The sequence below is a fragment of the Mesoplodon bidens genome, assembly GCF_964165515.1.
Source record: "Mesoplodon bidens genome assembly, chromosome: X".
Taxonomy (NCBI): Eukaryota; Metazoa; Chordata; class Mammalia; order Artiodactyla; family Ziphiidae; genus Mesoplodon; species Mesoplodon bidens.
Window position 1 is genome coordinate 82,471,750 of NC_138163.1, and position 17,365 is coordinate 82,489,114.

At 40.1% G+C, this 17,365-nt stretch overlaps 1 protein-coding gene across 2 annotated transcripts in view; it reads right to left on the reverse strand.

Moving 5' to 3' along the window:
* The window catches only part of KIF4A (kinesin family member 4A), a 128,142-nt gene that overhangs the window by 16,036 nt on the left and 94,741 nt on the right, over positions 1-17,365 (reverse strand). For both annotated transcript variants that reach the window (XM_081223312.1, XM_081223313.1), the window contains exons 21-28: positions 9,549-9,704; positions 9,324-9,424; positions 4,755-4,884; positions 3,497-3,667; positions 3,003-3,110; positions 1,904-1,981; positions 1,230-1,328; positions 512-694 (exon numbers count right to left, since the gene is read on the reverse strand). In XM_081223312.1, the coding sequence (XP_081079438.1) occupies positions 512-694; positions 1,230-1,328; positions 1,904-1,981; positions 3,003-3,110; positions 3,497-3,667; positions 4,755-4,884; positions 9,324-9,424; positions 9,549-9,704 (1,026 nt within the window). The remainder of the gene's footprint in view (positions 1-511; positions 695-1,229; positions 1,329-1,903; positions 1,982-3,002; positions 3,111-3,496; positions 3,668-4,754; positions 4,885-9,323; positions 9,425-9,548; positions 9,705-17,365) is intronic.

The following is a 17,365-nucleotide window of genomic DNA, read 5'->3' on the forward strand; positions in this document are numbered from 1 at the left end:
GTAGAAACAAACTGGACTTGGAGTCAGAACATTTGATTTCAAGTCCTGACTGTCACTTTGTTTTATGTCCCTGGGCAAGGTCATTTCCCTCTTGTGGGTCTCAGATCCAGCTGTAAAATACAAATAATAAACACCTCACTGGATTTTCTTTGGTGACAATGAAAAGAGGTAACATATATGAGAATGGTTTATAAACTGTAAAGTGCTTTAAAAATGTGAAAGATTATTATGGTCACACTGGAACCAGTTTCAATGAGATGGTATAGAACACTACTACTTGTTCATACTGGTCAGAACTTGAAAACATGAAAAGAGCCTCCCTGTGCACCCAGGCAGCCCTCTCAACTAGCCCCCGGTTCCATACAGAGCTGGCCCAACAAGCACCCCTCAGCAGAGCCAGTGCCTCTGAACACGATCAAGGGACTGAGGTGTAGGGTCTGGGGCTGGCACACCCTCACTGTCAGTGAAAACTAATGACTAGAACCCCTGAAAGAGATGAGCTGCCTCCTACCCCTTGGATGTTCTTCTTGGACACCTTAACTAATTTTGTTGGCTTCCATTCCTCATCATCCCCATCACCACCATCACCATCACTGTCCTCAGGCTCATTCACAGAATATTCTGGACAATACTTTATATCTTCGATGTCCATGCTTTGCTCCAGGAACTTTTCTTTAAACCGGGAAGGTTTGGGCTAAGAAAAAAAGTTTGGAATGGTTATTTAATTAAAAACAACAACAACAACATGTGGATTATATCTTCCCAGTAGCTGCTGCCAGCTATATTCTCAGAGCAGAGATTTCAGATGCCCTCAAATATACCCCACTTGGCTTTACCAATCAGAAGAAATTCTGCTTTAGCCTTTGGCCTCACAGAGTCTTTGAAGGGAGAGAAACTGAAGGGATAGAGGCTGAGCAATCTGAGGGAGGAGGGAAGAACTCATGATATGATAAATATCTTTGGATGGACAGCCGAACACTGTTCTTTTCTATGTGCCTCCTCCTCAGTTGTGTTGCATAATGCCTGTACATGGTCCAAAGTCAGCCGTCTACGGAGGCAGAATGCCGATTTTCCTCAAGATTTTACTGTAGTTTTATTTGGGACTCCATAGAAAATTGAGATGCTGGAATGTGGGAATTTTAACGCTCAACCACTTCTGAAAGGTGATTTTAGTACACTCACCCCAAACCTTGGCTATGCGAAGGTATCACAGGCCCTGAGCAGTTTACCTTAGGTGGGATATATTCGAAAGAAGAGTCTGGAGATAGAAGTGTATCCTTAGGAAGATGAGATTTCTGTCTGCTGGCTACTTGGAGGAGGTTCAGTTTCTATTTGAAAAGAAGAGACAAAGTGTACATTGCAGGGCAGCTTCTGAGAGTGTTCATGGCTAAAACATAAAGATTCCTAAGTTAGCTTAATCTTAAGCCATGGTAAAGTGAGGCAGGGTAAGAGCAAAGTAGGTTGAAGGACTCCCACTTTACAAGATCAGTATTAGATTCAGAAAAGAGCAAATTAAAAAATGTGTGGGCTCCCCTGGTGGCGCAGTGGTTGAGAGTCCACCTGCCGACGCAGGGGACACGGGTTCGTACCCCGGTCCGGGAAGATCCCACATGCTGCGGAGCGGCTAGGCCCATGAGCCATGGCCACTGAGCCTGCGCGTCCGGAGCCTGTGCTCCGCAACGGGAGAGGCCACAGCAGTGAGAGGCCCGCGTACCGCAAAAAAAAAAAAAAAAAAAAAAAGTGTTTATACCATCTGAAATGCACGTGACCATACCACATGGAAACTAGATGTAGACCTCATAAAATTGAGCCAAGTCATTATACTCAGGGTTGTTCCCACGAGCTGGCCTCAGTTGCAAGAGGGTCTCCCAGGGCTTATTAAATGGGTGGGAAGCTATACTACCTGCTTCATGATTTTGTTCTCTTGGAGAAGTTGCTGATTTTGCTCACACACTTCCTGCATCTTCTCAAGTTCTTCATCCTATTTCCAGATAATGCAGTGATAGGTGGGGTTATTTTGGGCACTACATGCGGGTTACCAAACAACTCACAGGGATGAAAACATACTACTGCCAAGTTGCTGGCAGCAGGTGGTTTTTGCACAGCAGGCACTGGCGCCCAGAGAAATGCCTGATCCCCACCAACTCCTAGGTGTCCTGAGTGCCACCTCTATTCCAACGCTCCCAAGCAGCCACGACCGCACTTGCAGGAACCATGGGCTCTGCTCTACATGCCTTCCTCATTCTTTTCTATTTTCTAGCCTGATATCCCTTATTCACATCAGGATGCTGATAAAGAAACCCACCCAGAGAGTCAGCTGTTTCTTTGAAGTCTACAGATGCTTTTGCCCATGCTTCTCAACACAGATTAGGCAGTTTATTTGCTACACTAATAAGCCTGATTAAATTTCCTTGGCACTTACGATAATTGGATTCATGCCTACGACCTTAACCCGTTTGGTTATGTCTTTGATGGGTGGTGCCAAGGAAGCTGTAGAGACTGGTGGTTCAGGAAAAAGACTCTAAGTTGGATAAAATAGTGCTCCAACATGCTACTAAAGGGTGTGGTGTTCCCAGCCTCTGGAAGAAATGTAGACCCCAGGCATTTTACGAACAGGTCAGGTCTTAACTCAGAACAGGCACAGGAAGAGACAGCTAAATGCCCCTAGGATTCTACTGGATGATTTAACTTTCTCAACTCTTTAGAGCTCAGCGTTGAGGCAAAGAACCAGGAGGCCTCAAAATCTGGTATGGAGTATGTACTGTCATTTCTGTACCAAAACGGAGGTTATCCTACGTGTGGCTACATCCTAAACACCCCAAAATTGATCAAACAGGGCAACAAGGCAATAGAGGCTACCATTATAAAAGGCTACCATTATAAAGCTTTTTTTCAGTAGGTAATTATTACTCTTTCCTGCAGGTACAGTCATGTAAATCAGACAGGATTCTCAGTCAGGCCTGGGGACCCCATCTCTGGAGACCTTTGCCTCATCTCCATACCTGACACTTCAGGATGCTCAGCAGCTGTTGTTCCTTTTCGCTGACGGACTCCTCTAGCTGCTTCTCCACCATTTGGCTTTGCTGCAGCTGGCTGAGGAGGTATAGCACCTAGAGAAAGATACAACCCAAAGGTACCAAAGGAATGAGAGGAAAAAGGAATTCTGGTTTAGTCCAAGCAGTGATCCAGTTACTCCTTTGTGATTTCAAAGTAAATTGTTCTCTTTGGCTCTCATGGCTTGAAGTATCATCATGTTCATCTTGGTATTAAAGTTGGAGGCGAAGAGCCATTGTCACTGGTATGTGTAAACTTATTAGATAAGTCGTTTTTCTCTATTTCTGATTTCTTATTTGCAAAAATTGGAAAAGACTACATGGTCTTTTGAAGGAAACTTCATACCCCCATTATTATTATTATTATTATTATTATTATTTTTAACTAACAAAGAGCAACAATGGTTTGTTTTTCAGTATAGCTTCTTGGCTTGCCAGCTTACCTTCTCTTGGTGCTGTTGCTCCACTCTCACCAGCTCTGCCTGTAACTCTGTCTCTATTTCAGCAAAATGATTTCGTTCCTCAAACAGCATCTTCTGCATATCAGCACAGCTGGCCTTGTTCTGTTTCAGGCTACTTTCAAGCTTGCTGACCTGTATTTTGGAGGAGACCAGCTGGAAGGGATAAAAGAAGATCAGTTTATTTGGAGAATGGCCACCTTTCCCCATTCATTAGGCAGGAAAGTGTCAGCTTTCTTGAAATGGACTGAGAAAAGTTCTTCCATGTCCAAGTCCATTCTTATGTTGTCATGTCATATGGATTCTACCATTGAATAGAATCACCACCACCCAAACCAAGAGCCGAGATAGATATCTGTTGAGATATGTATCTTAGAGCTGGAAGCCACTGCTGAGGTCATTTAATCTCTTGTTTTACCTCAAGGAAGAATAAATCTAACACAAACAGTATCTGACAATTTCAAATTCTGATACTCAAGTTCTTCCATAATTTTAAAGAGAAATCCATAGCACACAGCCGTATGGCTAATTATGTCCCATTTCAGAATGTCTGTTGTGGCCTCTCCCATTGCAGAGCACAGGCTCCGGACGCGCAGGCACAGCGGCCATGGCTCACGGGCCCAGCCGCTCCACGGCATGTGGGATCCCCCGGGACCGGGGCACGAACTCACATCCCCTGCATCGGCAGGCGGACTCTCAACCACTGCACCACCAGGGAAGCCCTAAACTTTCTGAATATAATACATGTCAGAGGTGTTTTAAAAAGTAGTATAGTATAATATTTTACATTTGACCTGTGGCCTACTATGGCATCCTGATCTTTTCATAATAACAGTGAACATTTATTGAGCACCTGCTATATACCAGGCATGGGTATCAACTTGCAACTCATATATATATATATATATATATATATATATATATATATATATGTATATATATTTATTTTTTTAAAATATGGAATGCTTCACAAATTTGTGTGTCATCCTTGTGCAGGGGCCATGCTAATCTTCTCTGTATCATTCCAATTTTAGTATATGTGCTGCCGAAGAGAGCACTCATATATATTTTTAAGTGACTGGTTTGTACTTGCCCACACCAACCTTTACCCATAAAACTATTTCTCTAATGTTTGTGTCATCGTGGTTTCTACCACGAACAGTGGCAATAACACTATGATAGTATTCTAGGCTAACATCTTACTTCAACCCACCAAGCCAGACCCCGAATTGCTGATGTTTACCTCTCCAATCAAGTATTTCAGGGCACACTTGGCTTCCAGAATGGTAGCAATATTCTCCCAGCGGTGTTTTGGCCTGTCTTCACTTTCTGCATCCAGCAGCTTCTGCTGTAGGTCAGCAATCTGAGCACTCCTTCAGGGAAAGAAACAGTGAGCCTTATTTGTAGTAGCCTCAACACCAAGGAGAGGGGAAGAGCTCTGAGGAGAAACTTCAAATAGTTTCACGGACAGAGGTGTCAGTTAAATACCATTTAAATAATGATTGAGTCATCTGGTTAGGGTTTTTTTTCTTTTTTTGCGGTACGCGGGCCTCTCACTGCTGTGGCCTCTCCCGTTGCGGAGCTCAGGCTCCGGACGCGCAGGCTCAGCAGCCATGGCTCACGGGTCCAGCCGCTCTGCGGCATGTGGGATCTTCCTGGACCGGGGCACGAACCCGTGTCCCCTGCATCGGCAGGCGGACTCTCAACCACTGCGCCACCAGGGAAGCCCTGGTTAGGGTTTTATACAGTATCTCAATTCTTGTTACAAAGGGATGCTAAGACTAACCAAATGGTTTTATTTTATTAAATACTGGTTGAAATAAGTGGGTCATATAGTGGGACTTGGAAAGATTTGTTTTGGTGAGGCTTTTGTTGTAGCACATTGACCATAATGTGACTTTGTCTTGAGGCCACATAAGCTGGAACTGTGACGTGGTGGCTCACCTATGCAAGGACAAGATTCAGGTTAGAGACCTTAAGGAAAACAATCTCAGAAGAACAAACAGGTAGATGCTCTTTGCTGGAATCTAACGCCAAACTGATACCTATGGCTGGTGTCGTGAGAGGTTATCTTGGAGTACCTGCCACAGGACTGAGAAGTTTCTATGAAAACTAGACACCATGACCCTGGTTATAGCTTCCAGATACTTTACGGTCAAGTATGGCCTGAGACTGAGATGTACACAACGTTTCAGTTTTGTCAATAGCTTCCTTCTCAAATTTGCTAGGTGTCCAGTAAGAGGGAGCATACCGGCATGTGTGTAACATGCAGTGCTATGTAAGGTACTATAAAGAAGATGGGTACTAAAATAATCTAAGATAGCAGTTCTAAACTTTTTGGGTCTTAGGACCCCTTTACACTCTTAAAAATTATTGAGGACCTCTAAGAAATTCTGCTCATGTATGTTATACCTATAGATATTTACAGTATTAGAAAGTAAAACTGAGAAAAACATTTATTAATTCACTTAAAATCATAACAATCCATTATACATTAACAATTACACCTGCAATGACACTATTTCCAAAAAAAGTCACATTCTAAGGTCCGGAAAGGACATGAACGCAGGGTGGGGGAGTGTGTGTGTCACACACACACACAACATTTTCTAACATGAAAAATAATGTAGTGAGAAGAGTGGGATTGTTTTACATTTTTACAAATCTCTGTAATGTTTGGTTTAGTAGAAGATAGCTGGATTCTCATATCTCCCTCTGCGTTTAATCTTTTGTGACATGTTCTGGTTGATGTAAATGAAGGTAATCTGGCCGCACATGGATATGTAGCTGGACAAGGGAGGAGCATTTTATTTTATTTTATTGTGGCGGTGCCATGCGACTTGCGGGATCTTAGTTCCCCGACCAAGGACTGAACCCAGGCCACTGCAGTGAAAGCGCTGAGTCCTAACCACTGGACTGCCAGGGAATTCCTGGGAGAAGCTGTTTTTTTTAAAATTTTATTTATTTTTGGCTGCGTTGGGTCTTCGTTGCTGTGCATGGGCTTTCTCTAGTTGCGGCGAGTGGGGGTTACTCTTCGTTGCGGTGCATGGGCTTCTCATTGCAGTGGCTTCTCTTTGTTGAGGAACAGGGGCTCTAGGCGCACGGACTTCAATAGTTGTGGCACTTGGGCTCAGTAGTTGTGGCTCGCGAGCTCTAGAGTGCAGGCTCAGTAGTTGTGGTGCACAGGCTTAGTTGCTCCACGGCATGAGGGATCTTCCCGGACCAGGGCTCGAACCCGTGTCCCTTGCATTGGCAGGCGGATTCTTAACCACTGTGCCACCAGGAAAGTCCCCAGGAGGAGTATTTTTTTTTTTTTTTTTTTTTTTTTTTTGCTGTGCGCGGGCCTCTCACTGTTGTGGTCTCTCCTGTTGCGGAGCACAGGCTCCGGATGCACAGGCTCAGCGGCCATGGCTCACGGGCCCAGCTGCTCCATGGCATGTGGGATCTTCCCAGACCGGGGCACGAACCCGCGTCCCCTGCATTGGCAGGCGGACTCTCAACCACTGCGCCACCAGGGAAGCCCAGGAGGAGCATTTTAATAGTCTTTTCAGATAACTGTGGATATTCTTCTTTGAGGCTACACCAAAACCCAACAAGTTCCTTAAAAGTTAGTTGAAATGTGGTTACTTGCAATCTGAATGGATCTTTTACTGAAACGTGATTTTGTATCATGTCCTTTGGACAGTCATACAGAGCCTTCAAATCAACACATTTCATTACACAATATAAAAAAGACCATAATTGTTAATATCACTACTGGTCTCATTAGAAAAGTTATGAAAAACTGTCAAGTTTACAGTGGCAGATACACATTTTCCAAAATTCTAAGTTTTGCTTGAAAGCTCAAATTTTATTTTTGGTGATAAACACTGTCATTTGTTTTCCTTGACTTGACAGGCTCACTTGGTTCATTTTTGAGAAAATGTCTGTCAAGTACCCAAGTCTGAATAACCATAGTTTGTCTGTCAGTCGTTCTTTCAAGTAAAAATGATGTCCCATGAAAAAAGAGGCCTGTTAAATTCACACCTCAAACAATTGCACAAGTGCTTTTCCTCGAGAGAAACATCCTTCGGCATCAGCACAAGTGGTTTATGTGTTCTTCCCATTCTGTCACACAGAATATTAAAAAGATCTGAACTCAAGGGTTGAGATTTAATAAAATTAATAATTTTTATTGCTTTATCAAAGCCAAAAGTAAAACTGGCTTTTAAGTAAAACCAAGAGTGTGTGGTGGTGAAGTATTCAATGAGTGTTAGTACAGGTTTGTGCCACTGCTTTGATTCAAGCTAAGGTTTTAGCAGTTTTGTCCACTGTTGCTTTTGCAGTATCATGGCAAATGTCAGTGTAGTAAAAACAGCAAACAATGTCTTAATATTATTATAAAAACAGGGAGTCACCTAGACTCCCTGAAAGGGTCTCAGAGACCCCCCAGGAGTCTGTAGACCTCACTTTGAGAACCCTGGTCTAATATATAGTCCTTTCCTTTAACAAGCTTACAATCTGTCTAGATTGACAAGACTAATCAATGTAAAATAATTAATAAATATAAAGATAACATACATCATCTATACTACATGACCGAGTACTGTAAGTTCTGAAGGAGTTTAGAGAAGAGGAAAATTAGTGAGGGATGAAGAGTCAGGGAAGGCTTCTTGGAAGAGGTGGGCCAGAACACTTCAGAGTTGTTTTATCTATCAAATGCCCTTTCTTGTCCTTAGGGAAATTCCCTTGATTAAAGTCACCTCTGTCTAATTGCCCTCTACCTGGCACCTGCCCTACATTTAAATAATCATTTACTTATGCACAGTGGTGTGCAGGTAAATGTTTAACAAACAGTACCTAAAAAACCAGATCTGATTTGTAGCTTTTGCTTGTTTCTGTAGTGTGAATACTCTCACCAAAGGAATTGTAAGCTCTCAACAGTTTACAACCGTCTTAAAATTTTAACAAACAATTCCAACACACCACTGTCAGTCATTATACTGTTTCTACTCGAGAGCAAGGACAATGTCATCTATTCTTTCTGTATATCCCAACTGCATCCAGTGCAGCACAAAGCAGAAACTCAAATGTTGAGCAACTTAAAGACGTATCCAAAGATAAACAGCTAGTATGTGTTGCTAAAAACAAATGAAATGGTCTCCAAGGTCTTCTGGGCAATAAAATTCTATTACCCTAAGACACTATAAAATATCTGTCAAAGTTCTGTTTCTTCTAGATTTCACAGATACTTAAAAAGAAAGTAACAGTGATTAAAGAGAAGAGCATTCATTGAGCACTTCTAATATGCCAAGTACTGTGCTATGTACTTTACTTTCTAATCTCATTTAATGGTCATGATACTTTACTTATGCATTATATTATATCTACTTTGCTGATGATCTCTAATTCTCCTTCTCCCAGGTTGTTGATCTTCTGGTATCATTTCTTGGGTTCCTCTAAAGTTTTGTTTTTAGTCAGTTCTTGTGGTATATGATAAAGACCATAGGCTTTGGAATTAGATAAACTGAGTTTTGAATCCCAGTTCTGTATAAACTTTAGCAAATTTTTTAAGATCTTTGAACTTTAGCTTAGATCTCTAAAGTGAGAAGAATGATACTTACCTCACAAGGTATACCTCATAGGGAGAGACTGAATGAGAAAATGTATCTAACGTGTCTAGTGAAGTGTATAGCTCAAAAAATCGTTACTTTCTCTTGTATTTCCTACATCACAAAGCTTCTGAAAAACAAGCTTTTGAATAACTGATTGATAGGTTCTATTTTGATTCAAGGCATAAATTTTTATAATGCCTTAGACATAGTCCCATTACCTGAGTTCCATTTCAGTCTCTAGGCTTTCAATCTGCTTTGTAATGGAATCCTCTGACTCAGAAACTTGACCACGCAGTTCAGCAAGTGAGAATGTACGCCTCTGTAAAGAAGAATATTGGGGATGAGGGTTAAGTACTACTTGGAAAGTAATTCTCCAAAGTAGTGAGGGCTTCTGGGGAGTGTGGAGTCTGACCATTGGTAACATATTTCCATAGGGCACTTACGCGGAGTTTAGGAGGTGGATTCTCCCCAGATTCCACTTTTTCTTTGAGTTGAGCCACATCCTGAGCCAGGATCTTTCTGTCTTCAAGAAGGTCACTCAGATGGCGTTTGGCTTCCTCAGTACTGACCATAACCTCAATTTCATTTCCAAGCCAACTCTAGAAGATAAATCAGTGATGTGGGTTAGGGATGAGGAATCTCTGGCCCATGGGCTATATTCAGCTCCAGATTTAATTTCACTTGGACCAGAGCCCAAGTGACTAGAAGTGAGATTTCCATTTGTGCCTACACTGACCAAAAATCCCAATAATGCTCTAAGAGCCTTTAACAGCAATATCCCAAAAGGCCACAAGAAAAGTTTTCTGCAGAAAATCTTTCTCCAGATATCCTAGCATTTCTATGTATTCTGTCTTTACCTTCTCCACTTTCTCCTTAACCTTTGTCCTTAACAAGTCATAATATAGAACTGAAGTATATTTAGATTATCTGTTCTATTTAATAAATAGATAACTATTATTAATCTTTAAAATAGATGAATGGAATTTTTTAAAAAAGCAAACAAAATTAACTAAATTCAGTTTTTAAAAAAGTAACCATCCCTGAGAAACCTTTCACTTTTGGATGAAGATATACCATGCTAAGAGTAATCAAAGAAAGCTGGAGTGGATATATTAATATCAAATAATATAGAATTTACTTCAAAGAATATTATTAAGAAGAACAAAGACTGGAGGTATCATGCTCCTTGATTTCAAACTATACTACAATGCCACAGTAATCAAAACAGTACGGTACTGGCACAAAAACAGACACATGGATAAATGGAACAGAATAGAGGGCCCAGAAATGAACCCACACTTATATGGGTAATAAATCTATGACAATGGAGGCAAGAATATACCAATGGGGAAAAGACAGCCTCTTCAATAAATGGTGCTGGGAAAATTGGACAGCTAGATGCAAAAGAATCAAACTGGACTACTCTCTCACACCATGCACAAAAATAGATTCAAAATGGATCAAAGACCTAAATGTAAGACCCGAAACGATAAATCTTTTTAGAAGAAAACATAGGCAGTAAGCTCTTTGACATCAGCCTTAGTAATATTTTGGGGGCTATGTCTCCTCAGGCAAGGGAAGAAAAGCAAAAATAAACAAATGGGATTATATCAAACTAAAAGCTCTTGCACAGTGAAGGAAACTATCAACAAAAGGCCACCTACTGAAGGGGAGAAGATATTTGCAAACGATATATCTGATATGGGTTAATATCCAAAATACACAAAGAACTCATACAATTCAACATCAAAAACAAACAAACAAACAAAAACGAACAACCAGGTTTAAAAGTGGATAGAGGATCTGAATAGACATTTTTCCAAAGAAGACATACAGATGGCCAACAGGCACATGAAAAGATGTTCAACATGGCTAATCATCAGGGAAATGCAAATCAAAACCACAGTGAGATATCACCTCACACCTGTCAGAATGGCTATTATCAAAAAGACAACAAATAACAAGTGTTGGTTATCCATTTTAAATACAGCAGTGTGTATACCTGAAACTGTCACAACATTGTTAATCAACTGTATTCTAATATAAAATAAAAAGTAAAAAAACAAAAACAAGTGTTGGTGAGGATGTGGAGAAAAGGGAACCCTCATGCACTGTTGGTGGGAAGGTAAATTGGTGCAGCCACTATGGAAAACAGTATGGAGATTCTCTCAAAAAATTAAAAATAGAACTGCCATATGATCCAGCAATTCCACTCCTGGGTATTTATCCAAAGAAAACAAAAACACTAATTAGAAAAGACATATGTACCTCTATGTTCATTGCAGCATTATTTACAATAGCCAAGATACGGAAGCAGCCTAAGTGCCACCAATAGATGAATGGATAAAGAAGATGTGAGATATATATATGTATATATGATGGAATATTACTCAGCCATAAGAATGAAATCTTGCCATTTGTGACAACATGAATGTACCTAGAGGATATTATGCTTAGTGAAATAAGTCAGACAGAGAAAGACAAAAACTGCGTGATTTCACTTATAAGTGGAATCTAAAAAACAAAACAAATGAACATAACAAAACAGAAACAGTTATAGATATAGGGAACAAACAGGTGATTGCCAGGGGGAGAGGCATAGAGGGAGGAAAGAAATAGGTGAGGGAGATTAAGAGGTACAAACTTCCAGTTGCAAAATAAAGGAGTCAAGGGTATGAAATGTACAGTGTGGGGAATATAGTCAATAACTATATAATATCTTTGCATGGTGACATACTGCAACTAGACTTATCATGGTGATCATTTAAAAATGTATAGAAATATTGAATCACTGCTGTGTAATAGGAACTAACATAGTGCTGTAGGTCAATTATACTTCAAAAATAAACAAACTAACAAACTCATAGAAAAAAAGATCAGATTTGTGGTTACCAGAGAGGCAGTCAAAGGTACAAACTTCCAGTTATAAGATTAAGTAAGTACTAGGGATGTAATGTACAACATGATAAATATAATTAACACTGCTGTATGCTATATATAAAAGTTGTTAAAAGACTAAATCCTAAGAGTTCTCATCACAAGAAAAAAAATTCTTTTCTATTTCTCTCTCTTTTTTTTTTTTTTTTGCGGTACGCGGGCCTCTCACTGTTGTGGCCTCTCCTGTTGTGGAGCACAGGCTCCGGACGTGCAGGCTCAGTGGCCACAGCTCACGGGCCCAGCCACTCCACGGCATGTGGGATCTTCCCGGACCGGGGCACGAACCCATGTCCCCTGCATCGGCAGGCGGACTCTCAACCACTGTGCCACCAGGGAAGCTCTATTTCTTTAATTTTGTATCTATATGAATGATGGATGCTCACTAAACTTACTGTGATAATCATTTCAAGATGCATATAAGTCAAATCACTATGCTATACACCTTAAACTTTTGCAGTGCTGTTTATCAATTTATCTCAGTAAAACTGAAAGAAAAAAGAGGAATATTATCAAGGATAAAGAAAAGATAATTTCATAATGGTAAGGGAGTCAATTATTCAAGACAACTTAATCCTTAATGTTTATGCCCCTAATATACAAAGCACCAAAATATCTGAAACAAAATCATATATAAGCCAACAAAGGAGATAATATGGAATCATAAAAATACTCAATTGATCCAAAAGAAGCCAGAAAACAAGGAAAAGGGAATGAAGAACAGATGGGACAAATAGAAAACAAATAGCAATATGATAGATTCAAATCAACCCATATCAATAATCACATTAAATGTAAATGGTCTAAACACCCCAATTAAAATGCAGATTGTCAGACTGGATTAAAAAAGCTAGACTCAACTGTATACTGCCTACAAGAAAAACACTTTAAAAACACACAAAGGCACAAAGAGGTTAAAGCTAAAAGGATTTTAAAAAATATACCATGCGAACATTAAAAGAAAGCTGGAGGGACTATATTATTATCAGAAAAAGTAGATTTCAGAACAAAGAATATTGCTAGGGATAAAAATGATCATAATAATAAACTTTTTTTTTTTTTTTTAGCGGTACGTGGGCCTCTCACTGTTGTGGCCTCTCCCGTTGCAGAGCACAGGCTCCGGACACACAGGCTCAGTAGCCATGGCTCACGGGCCCAGCCGCTCCACGGCATGTGGGATCTTCCCAGACCGGGGCACGAACCTGCGTCCCCTGCATCGGCAGGAGGACTCTCAACCACTGCGCCACCAAGGAAGCCCTAAACTTATTATTATTATAATAAACGGATCAATTAATCTTATATGTTTATGCCTCTAAAAACAGAGCTTCAAAATATATGGAGCAAAACCAGAACTATAATAAGAAAAAGACAAATCCATAATTCTAATTGAAGATTTCAATACCCATCTCTAAGTAACCGATAGAACAAGTAGGCAGAAAATCAGCAAGAATACAGTAGAAATGAATGGCACAATCAATCAAATTAACATGATTGACATTTATAGAACACTCTATCCAACAATAGCAGAATATACATTCTTCTCAAGTACACACAGTTTGAACATTTGCCAAGACCATATTCTAGGCCATAATAAGTCTCAATAAATTCAAAGGATTCAAGTTATATAAAGGATACTCTCTAACCATAATGAAATTAAATTATAAATCATAACAGAAAGATATTTGGAAAAATCCCCTAATATTTGGAAACTAAATAACATCATTTTAAATAACTGTGGATCAAAGAAGAAATCAACAGGGAAATTAGAATGCATTTTGAATTGAATGAAAACAACTATCAAAATTTGTGGGATGTCATTAAAGGAGTATTGAAGGGGAAATTTATAGCACTACATGTTTATATTAGAAAAGAAAAGAACTCAAATCAATGACCTCAGGTTCCACTTTTAAGAAAGTTAAAAAAAAAGCCAATTAAATCCAAAGCAGAAACAAGGAAATAATAAAGGTCAGATTGGAAATTAATGAGCTAGGGTTCTGGGGGTATTGTTTTTAATTGTGGTAAAATATACATAACATAAAATTTACTTTTTTTTTTTGCGGTACACGGGCCTCTCACTGTTGTGGCCTCTCCCGTTGTGGAGCACAGGCTCCAGACACGCAGGCTCAGCGGCCATGGCTCAGGGACCCAGCTGCTCTGCAGCATGTGGGATCTTCCCAGACCAGGGCACGAACCCGTGTCCCCTGCATCGGCAGGTGGACTCTCAACCACTGCACCACCAGGGAAGCCCTAAAATTTACTATTTTAACCATTTGTAAGAATGAGCTGGTTCCTTGATAAACCTTAGCCAAACTGATCAAGAAAAAGGAGAGGGCTTCCCTGGTGGCGCAGTGGTTGGAAGTCCGCCTGCCGATGCAGGGGATGTGAGTTTGTGCCCCGGTCCGGGAGGATCCCACGTGCTGCGGGGCGGCTGGGCCCATGAGCCATGGCCGCTGGGCCTGCGTGTCTGGAGCCTGTGCTCTGCGGCGGGAGAGGCCACGGCGGTGAGAGGTCCGTATACTGCAAAAAAAAAAAAAAAAAAAAAAGGAGAAAAGACACAAAATATCAATAACAGGAAGGAGATAGAGGACATTACTACAGTTTTTACACACATTAGAAGGATAATAAAGGAATATTATGAATAACTTCACACCAATAAATTTGACAATTTAGACAAAACACACAAACCACCAAAGCTCACTCAAGAGGAAATATATAACCCGAACAGCCCTATATCTATTTAGAAAACTAAATTACAGTTAACGCCTCCTCCCCACCAAAAGCAACAACTAACAAAAACATCCTTCAGTTCCAGATGGCTTAACTTGTGAACTGTACTAAACTTCCTCTTCTTTTTTTTTTAAGGATTTTTATTTTTATTTTTAAAAATATTTATTTATTTATTTATGGCTGCATCGAGTCTTAGTTGCGGCATGCCGGATCTTTTGTTGCAGCGTGTGGGCTCCGTAGTTGTGGCGCATGGGCTCCAGAGCGTGTGGGCTCTGTAGTTGCGGCACACGGGCTCAGTAGTTGCGGTGCGTGGGCTTAGCTGCCCCGTGGTGTGCGGGATCTTAGTTCCCTTACCAGGGATGGAACCCGCAATCCCCTGCATTAGAAGGCGGATTCTTAACCACTGGACCACCAGGGAAGTCCCCGTACCAAACTTTTAAGGAAAAAATAATATTAGTTCTATACAAACTCTTACAGAAAATTGAAGAGGGGGCAATAGTTTCTAACGTATTCTAAGAGGCCTTGATACCAAAACCAGACAAAGACCCTACAAGAAAACAACAGACCAATATCCCTCATGAACACAGATGCAAAAATTTCACACGAAATTTTTATTTTAGCAAAATTTTAATTTTATGTATTGTTGAATTCAACAATACATAAAAAGGATGATATATCACAACCAAGTGGAATTTATTCAAAGAATGCAAGGCTGGTTCCATATGTGAACATCAAAGTCATTCACCAAATCAACAAACTAGAGACAAAAAGTATTTGACAAAATTTATATACACTCATTGGAAATTCCCTGGTGGTCCAGTGGTTAGGACTTGGCACTTTCACTGCTGGGGGCCTGGGTTTGATCCCTGGTCAGGGAAGTAAGATCCCACAAACTGCACGGCGTGGCCAAAAAAAGAAAATTATATCCACTCAGGATAAAAACTCACAGCAAACTAAGAATAGATAAGAACTTCCTTAAGCTGATAAAGAGCCTCTATGAAAAACCTATAGCTAATGTCATACTTAATGGTAAAGACTGAATACTGTTCCCCTGAGATCAGGAATAGCAGAAGGGTTTCTACTGTCACTACTCCTATTCAACATCATCCTGAATGTCCTAGCCAGTGCAACAGGGCAAGTAAAATAAATAAAAGACATATAGATTATAAAGGAAGAAATAAAACTATTTATAGATGGCATGATTGTCTATGTAGAGAGTCCCAAAGAACCTACAAAATAGCCACTAAACTAATAAAACCAGAAGATAAAAGTTAATATACAAAAATCAGTTGTATTTCTATATACCAGCACTGAACAACTAGATAAATAATTTGGCAGTTTTTCTTTTTTTTTAACTTTTTATTGTTTTGATATTATTAGATTTTTAAAAATTTTATTTTTGGCTGTGTCAGGTCTTAGTTGTGGCACGTGGGATCTTTGTTGCGGCATGTGGGATCTTTCGTTGCAGCTCTCGGGCTCTTTGTTGAGGCACAAGGGCTTCTCCCTAGTTGTGGCGCATGGGCTCTGTAGTTTGCAGCACTCGGGCTCTCTAGGTGAGGTGCGCACACTCAGTAGTTGTGGTGTGCAGGCTTAGTTGCCCCGCGGCGTGTGGGATCTTAGTTCCCCTACCAGGGATCGAACCTGCGTCCTCTGCATTGGAAGGTGGATTCTTTACCACTGGACCACTAGGGAAGTCCCTTGGCAGTTTCTTATAAAGTTAAACATACACTTACCATATGACCGAGCAATCCCACTCCTAGGTATTTACCCAAGTGAAATGACTACCTTTGTTATACAGAAACCTGTATGTGAATGTCTTTATAGTGGCCTTATTCATGATCACCAAAAACTAGGAAAAAAAAAAAGACTCCAAGATAACCTTTAACAGGCGAATAGATAAACTGTGGAACATCCATACGATGGAATAATACAGGCAACAACATGGATGAATATCAAATGCCTTATGCTAAGTGAGAGAAGCCATACTGTATGTTTCCAATTATATGACACTGATGCAATGCAAAGTGAAAATAATAATGACAGAATACAGATCAGTGTTTGTGAAGGGCCAGCATATGGATGTGGGAGAAACTGACTACAAAGTGTTATAGGGGAATATAGAACTATTCTATATTTTTATTGTGGTGGTGGTTATACACCTATATATGATGTTAAAACTTGCAGAACTACAGTAAAAAGGGTAGATCTTACTGTACATCAGTTATACCTTAATAAAATAAATTGGAAGAAAATCAATGTCATTTGCTATACTGAATAAAAACAAACAAACCAACTATAAGATCATAAGATCACCTCAAGAAGATTATCTCAAAAAGATCAGAAACCATAAGGTCATCTCAAGAAGATTCAGAAAAAACTTTTGAAAAAACCCAACATCTATTCATCATAAAAACTTTCAGCAAACTAGGAATAGACAAGAACTTCTTCAACCTGATAAAGAACATATATAGAAAACCTATAGCTAATATCGTACTTAATGGTGAAAGGCTGAATGCTTTCTCTCTAAGATTGGGAACAAAGCAAGGATGCCCTCTTTTCACCTATTCTATTCGATATTTTATTGGAGGTTCTAGCAAGT